The sequence below is a fragment of the Macaca thibetana genome, chromosome 14, assembly GCF_024542745.1.
Source record: "Macaca thibetana thibetana isolate TM-01 chromosome 14, ASM2454274v1, whole genome shotgun sequence".
Taxonomy (NCBI): Eukaryota; Metazoa; Chordata; class Mammalia; order Primates; family Cercopithecidae; genus Macaca; species Macaca thibetana.
In genome coordinates, this window is record NC_065591.1 from 61472411 (window position 1) to 61480463 (window position 8053).

The 8053-nt window shown below is 38.0% G+C and overlaps 1 protein-coding gene across 1 annotated transcript; it reads right to left on the minus strand.

Moving 5' to 3' along the window:
• Nucleotides 1-5273: 5273 nt before the first annotated feature.
• On the minus strand, nucleotides 5274-6227 carry LOC126935144 (olfactory receptor 51J1-like). The gene has a single exon (XM_050756346.1). It carries the CDS (start codon nucleotides 6225-6227, stop codon nucleotides 5274-5276), a length of 954 nt encoding a protein of 317 aa, XP_050612303.1.
• Nucleotides 6228-8053: the final 1826 nt, after the last annotated feature.

Here is an 8053-nt window from a genome sequence, read left to right on the forward strand (position 1 = left end):
CTTTGAACACACACAGGCACACACAGTGATTTTAAAATACAACTTTTCTAGTTATTTTCAGCAGGAGTATTGGTCTTACATAGACTTACATCCTGCTTAGAAGTCAGGGCATCCTTTTTAAAAAAGGCTAATACTACCAAGAACATACCTATAGATGAACAAGTTGGGTTTATTACTTGTAGTGATAAAGAATGCACAACACTTGGAATTAGGAGGGTGTTACAAAAATATTATTATAGGTTATGGGCTTGTTTTAGGTGATTTTGAAGAAGGCTTAAGGATTTGATGCTTTTCTATGAATTAAATGCTTCCAGGAAGTAGCATTTAATTTTCCTTTGATAAATTCACAAATCTTATCTATAGAAAGTGAGATTAAGGCTGAGTTGATAATAAACCTGGAGTCACTCTAATTAACTGAGGGGGATTGCTCGGTAGTTTGAGGCTTGGACAATGTTTATGTTTGGATTATAAAATGGTCTTTTTTTTTCTGGATACATTGTGATCACAGGCTGGTCTTGTAAACGACATTCTGAATGGTTTGTATGTAACAAAAGAGCACCAAACTTCAGCTGTGAGTGCCAGACCAGTCTCTAGCAAATAGCACCAGATCAGCAATTGGATGTCATGAATGACTTTTCTTGTTTTAACAAATAGATGGAGAATATGAGGAATTAGAACAGTTGCTCTGACTGCTACATTTTTTCCAAATTTATTAGTACATATCCAAGGCCATTGCAGGAAAAGAGCAAAGAAAGAAAAGGAAGAAAGGAAGGAAAGAAGGGAGGAAGGGAGGGAGGGAGGGAACAAGGGAGGAAAGGAAGGAAGGAAAGAATTTTGACAGTGTTAAGCTAGGAGGTTTTTCCTAATACATGGGATAAAATAAGGTATCACTTAGGAAGCAATTATTGGGATAAAATTAAAGGATGAGGAGGAAGGGACTGCAGTGAGCAAGGAAGGGTAATAATCATTACAGATGGATGAAGCAGCTTGTTATAAACAGTGAAAGCTAATTTGGAACTGCAGAAAATGAAAGATATTTGATATTGCTGTAGTTCAGAGAGAAAAAGAGTGATGTAAGATGTAGTTTCAGGGAAGATCAGTGAAAAATTGAAAAGATAGTATCATAAGCCTGTGAAAATATGTTTTTGGGGAGAGAAGCCAGAATTATTGAAATGTAGACAAGGTGAATATTTTCAATATATATTCTCTCAAATCTTTTGAAATTTCAATCATGTGAATGTTTAATCTTTGTCAATAATATTTTATTAAAATGTGGATACAAAATTAATCATTATTGATAGAAAAAATGGCAGAGGAGGAAATATATGGTAATTAAAAATATATTAAATTATTTGCTTATTTGAAGAGAATGAAGGATATTTTGAATATCATTGAAATTTATAAAGTACAGATATTAAAACTTTACCCATGAGAATAGAAGTACAGTTTATAACTCTAGAATAAACAGGGGGAATAATAAAAAAAAAATCTGATGGGAGACAGAAAGGGAGAAAAACTGTGTAAATCAAAATATGTAAAGCAGGTAAACTGAACACATGTATTTATTTAAGTATTAATATTAATACAACTATTAACTCATGGTGAATAGTATAATGTGTGAGAAAGCAAAAGCGGGTGAGAAATTTTCAAAAAATGAAAATGGGAAGCACATGGATGTGTATGACAACTGATTTTGCAAAGCAAAGAGATATAGAACCCAACTGATTACAGAGGAAGAAGTGAACAAGAAACCATGCAATTCTGCTAAGTCAGAAAGTTTCATGTATTTAAGGCAGCTGAAACTCAGGAAGAGGGGATGATATCGTGTGGAACTCAAAACAGGAGATTTCTTGAAAGTCAATGTGCAGAGATTCACTCCTCATCACCACAAAGGCAGGTGATTATTATTATATACTTTTTTATGTGCATATAATATTAAGAGATAAAAGTGTCCATCTTATAAGTGTATAGCTCAAAAATTATTGCAAAATGAATACATCCTGTTCCCTCAATACAGATCAGGAAATATGCCCCACAGTAATGTCAGTTTTGGTAGGTGTTCCACATGCAGTTAAAAAATGGGTAGTACATAATTGTTATTTTCTTGTTTTTTAATTATTAATAAGATCGATATTTTTAATGATGTTTTTCAAATATTTTAAATAATTAATTTTGTGGTTTTGGCCTAGTTGTGTTATTTCCTAGAAAAGCTGTAATAAAATTTTTCATTGTCATTATGCATTTGACTGCTAATTTTTGTAGCTCTGACAATTGTCTTCTTGTACTCCAACTCTCTGAGTTTGCTGTAAACTCTTCTTACTTCCTCATCTATTACTTTTAAATTGATATATTTATTTATTTATTTTTTTTATTATACTTTAAGTTCTAGGGTACATGTGCATAATGTGCAGGTTTGTTACATATGTATACTTGTGCCATGTTGCTGTGCTGCACCCATCAACTCGTCAGCACCCATCAACTCGTCATTTACATCAGGTATAACTCCCAATGCAATCCCTCCCCCCCCCCCCCCCCCCTCCCCATAATAGGCCCCGGTGTGTGATGTTCCCCTTCCCGAGTCCAAGTGATCTCATTGTTCAGGGGAAAAATCTCCATAAATATCAGGCATACTTCTCTAGGCTTCACTTCTGTTTGGAATCTTGATCTTTACATCCTCATTGCCTTGAGTGCTCTCTGAAGTCATTTAAAACTATTTCTATATCTTTTCTAATTGTTCTTGGCAGGAGAATTGGCTTGAAGCAAACTCGTATTCCCTTGATAAATGTGAAAGTGTTTATTTAGTGTCCTAATTTTTAATTTAGCTCCATGCATAGCTGAATATAATGACTTGTAACTTTGTCTTGTTGAGAACATAAAAGATAGTTCCAAAAGTATAAATTTTAAGTTAAAATAGTAGAATATAAAGGTAGAAAATCCCAGAGAGTCTTGAGATTCTGCTTATTACACAATTTCATAGACACCAAGAGTTTCCAAGATTCTTTTCACTGTGTGATTTTCTAGGATTCTTCCTGAACCTGATGTTGTCTCTGAGACTGGACTTCAGGGTAAAGATTGGAAAAAATAGAACTAGAAGGAGCATTACATGTAAAGAAATCCATTCTAGAATGAAGCCGAAGATATTCAGTAAATTGGCTATAATCTGAGAAACATCTAAGGACAAGTTATCTTTACAGAGCTTCAGTATTTCCAATGGCCTTACATTTACTAAATATAATATGGTAATAATATTTAAGAAGGCTGATAATTCACTATGCAATCTCAGAGGGAAAATGGAAGTGACTTCCTAAGATTCTCATTTTATGTTAAGTCATTTAACAATCTGGTCCTAACATCTTTTCCTGTACCTACCTGGTTGTGGGATGTCTTTTTACGGATACTCTAATGTTACTCAGATGTTCCTTCTTCTCTTCTCATCCCAGGAAATAATCACTGTCTTATTTATCTGGCCACTGATGAAATGATTCTTCTTGTGGATTTACTTGCTTGGTTTCCATTGATAATTTTGAGGCATTGTCCTCTACAGAGTTGTGTCATCTATCAGCAGGCTATTAATTTAGGGTATGGCTATAGGCAACTGCAGATCCCCAGGTCAGAATCTCTAGAAACAGAGTATATGGAAACTTGGAGGCAGTCTCACACTATTAACTGTGCAAGAAATTAAGACTTCTTGTAAAAGCACTCTTTGTCAATTATTGACATCTTTACAATGCAAAATGCAAGCAAACTATTTAAAATATTTAAAATTTATATTCATAAGCTTTATCAGTGTGTGCTTATTTGTAAAAGGATCATTATAAGGTCAATTTAAAAGTTGTTTCTAAACATCATTCCAGGAAGTGAAATGTACAGCAGAGATGGAGAATGTAGAAAAAAAAGTTCTTTCTAAGTTCTTTTAGTGGAAGAAACCTTGTGTCTTTTGTCACTGCTTTATCTCTAGGGCCTAGAAGTATACCTGACCCATTGAGTAACCTCAATAAATTCTACTTGGCTGACTACTAATGAGATCAAAGAGCTTTATTTCTTGCTTCGTTGACACAATTTAGGGGTTAAGAGCTCAGACTCTGAAGTCTTACCCAGGTACATTCCAATGCTAGGTCTTAGAGGCATAGATTTAAGCACGATGTTTACTGTATGTAAACATCAGTTTTTCATCTGAAAAGTAATAATTACATTAATCCTATTTCTTTCTTTTTTTTTTTTTTTTTTGAGACGGAGTCTCGCTCTGTCGCCCAGGCTGGAGTGCAGTGGCCAGATCCCAGCTCACTGCAAGCTCCGCCTCCTGGGTTCACGCCATTCTCCTGCCTCAGCCTCCCGAGTAGCTGGGACTACAGGCGCCCGCCACCTCGCCCGGCTAGTGTTTTGTATTTTTTAGTAGAGACGGGGTTTCACCGTGTTAGCCAGGATGCTCTCGATCTCCTGACCTCGTGATCCGCCCGTCTCGGCCTCCCAAAGTGCTGGGATTACAGGCTTGAGCCACTGCGCCCGGCCCATTAATCCTATTTCTTAGGGTTGCTATAGGAAGTGATGAAAATAATAAAATTCTTAGTATATATTTTATGTTAAAAATCTTAATTTCTTTCCCTGAAAATGTAAGTATAAACTGTATCATTTTAAACGCCTGCAAAAGAGCATCCAACGAGGTAGAAAGTATGAATATCTACAAAGAGGATGTTTGCCTCTAAAAGTTTCTGCAACCTGGATGAGAGAGTCTCAAGTTTGCATAATAAACAAGATTTTTAATCTTTGAGACTTCCAACTTGGGGCCTTGGTAAGGTTGGGTGAATGCCACATCATAGCCTGTAGTGGAAGCCTCCTTTGAACTAGCTGGTATGTTTCTCTCCTATTGAATTCAGAGAGCAATAACTGAAGACAATATAATACACTTTACTTCCTCTCTCCCTAGCACAGAGGGCTCAATAGAGTTCCCATTATACCTTCCAACTCCCAGGTGCCTTTTCCTTATGAGGAGTGCTGTGTTACAATCTTTTCTGCATTCCTGCTCCAGGTATACAAGGTAATGAAGAAAACCTCATACCACATGTTTTAAAATAGCCTCACTTTCGTGTACTGTTCTGTCACACATAATTCACCTCTACCTGCACCCTCACCTCAGTTCATGGTCAGACTGTAGAGAACCTCCTGTTAGACGCCATGTTTTAAGGTGATATTACATAACATGCAATCTAGGGCCACCTGTTATTATAGAAAGCAAGCAAACAAACAAAAACATTTCTTCCTACTATGGTTTTTGGCTACACTCTGGGTCTTTTTTCTGATAGCATTCGGAAAATGGCACCACGGATCTCCTTGGTCTTAATGCTATAGACAATAGGATTGACAACAGGTGGGAAGAAGAGGTAGGCACTGGCCATCATGGCTTGCAGCAGAGGGGACACACGATGTCTAAGGCGGTGCACTATAGACAAGCTAATCATAGGCACATAGTAAGCAAGCACAGCACAGATATGTGAGCCACATGTGTTGAATGCCTTCTTCCGCCCTTCTCCAGTGGCAATACCCAGTACAGTGTGGAGTATGAGCCCATAGGAGATCACAATCAGCAACAAATCCAGCCCAAAAGTAGAGGTAACACTGAAAATCCCATAGATATTATTAACAGAAATGTTCCCACAAGATAGATAGATAAGATTTGGGTGCAGACAATAGGAATGTGAGAGGGCATTGTGGCCACAGAAGGACAGACGCTGTAAGAGAATGGGCAATGGAGTCATGAGCATAATGCTTTTCAGTACGATAATAGCTCCTGTGCCAAAGACCCTGGGCAGTGTCAGGATAGCTGTATAACGCAGTGGGCTGTAGATGGCTACAAAGCGGTCCAAAGACATGGCCAGCAGCACAGCTGACTCCATAATAGATAAAGAATGGATGGAGAACATCTGGAGAAGACAAGCTTCAAAACTAATTTCAGTATTTCCAAAAAGGAATATGCCTAACACTGTAGGCAGGGTGGATGCAGAGACACCAACCTCAGCCAGTGCCAACATGGCAAGAAAGAGGTACATGGGTTGATGTAGGGCAACATCTGTTCTGATGACATGAAGAATGATTCCATTCCCAAGGAAAATGATGATGTATATCAGGCAGAAGGGGACGGATACCCAGAGGTGCTCTGCCTCCAACCCTGGGATGCCAACCAAAATGAATGTCGTAGGTAAAAACCCTGAAGAGTTATTAGAATTTTTCATGTTGACATATCATCCCCTGGTATCAGTGCCACCTTGAAAATTAGAAACAAATTAGTGAGATGACATCATTATGAAGAAAGATAACGGCGCTGAGGGAAGGGAAGAAAAAAGCAAACTCACAGATTTATGTGGCCGAATTTCTTATTTCTAAAAACTGACAAATGACCACCATCAAGAAATTTCCAATATGGAGAGTGCTACAGCCTCTGTCATAGGCAGATAGAAAATTATGTTATAGAAAATGACATTATGTTATAGACAGAAAGAAAATTATGCCTCTGATCAGATGCAGTGGCTCATGCCTGTAATCCCAGCACTTTGGGAGGCCAATGTAGGCAGATCACTTGAGCCCAGGAGTTTGAGACCAGCTTAGGCAACATGGCAAAACTCTGTCTCTAATAAAAAAAGACAAAAATTATCCAGACTTGGTGGAGTGTGCCTGTAGTCCTAGCTATTTGAGAAACTGAGGCGGGAGGATCACTTGGGCCCAGAAGGCAAAGATTGCAGTGAGCCAAGATTGCACCCCTACACTTATGCCTGGGCAACAACATGAGATAAAAGAAAAGAAAAAAGAAGAGAAAAGAAGGAAAAAAGAAAATAAAAGAAGAGGGAGGGAGGGAAAGAAGGAAGGAGGGAAGAAGGAAGGAAAGAAGAGAGGAAAGAAGGAAGGAAAGAAGAGAGGAAAGAAGGAAGGAAAGGAGAGGAAAGAAGGAAGGAAGAAAAAGAAGGAAGAGAGAGAGAAAGAAAAGAAGGGAAGGGAAGGAAGGAAGTAAAGGAAGGAAGGAAAGGAAGGAAGTAAAGGAAGGAAGGAAGGAAATAGAAAAGAAAAGGAGAAGAAGAAGAAAAGGAGGGAAGGAAGGAAGGATAAGAAAGAAAAAGGAAAGAAAGGAAGAAAGAAAGGAAAGAAAGATTATGCATTTAAGGTGTAGTGCACCTTGGATCAACTCAGAGAGAAATGACTGCCTTGCATTGGTGTGGAGATGTGTGGCCGTAAAAAGCTGCTGGGGAAAGAGACAAATGTAAACAATCCCAAAATGAGAGATGGAATAATGTCAGGAATAGGTGAAAATATTTTATTGGTAAATATATAAAGATGAGGTCCATAGCATGGTATATAAAAAGAGCTAAAAATTACCTGATGAATGAATATAATTGTATGAATAATTAAGCAAGGCTGAGATAGTGGCAGTGGCCAGAGTCTGGAGCAAGTGGCAGAGAATTAAACTAGAAAAGCAAGAAATTTGGACCCACACTGGGTTAGCCGTCCCATGTTTTGAAAATTCTAGGAGTCAACTAGAAAGATTATGTGCAAAGGCATGGAAGATTCAGGAAGGAGAAGGAACCTACATTTGTGGATGTGTGTGCAGACTTTAAGGTTCATGAAAATATTCTGTCAATGATGACATCCACAATTTGTTGACTCAACAGTTCTCAAAGAAACTTACCTTATCCATTGGGACCTTTTCTTTCTAGCTCAGACACACTGCTGAATACACTACAGCAACAACACTGGAAATCTAAACAGATTTTCAAGGGATATTCTCCTGGGGAGGAGAGGAAGGCAGTCGAGGGAAAGAGAAAACCACCTGCCTGAATTGGGTGTGTTTTGAGATAAGCATTGTCTAGGTCAGCAGTTACATTAGAATCCTGGACGAGCATAGTAGGAAGGACCTCTGAAGATTGTTTTCAAGTCGTTCACCCAGATGCACACAAACACACACAGACACACTTGCTTACCTATTCACACATGAGCAAACATGCTTCCCACATGTGCTGAAAATCTGATTCTTCTATGAACTTTCCATTCAGCCACTGCTGAACTTACA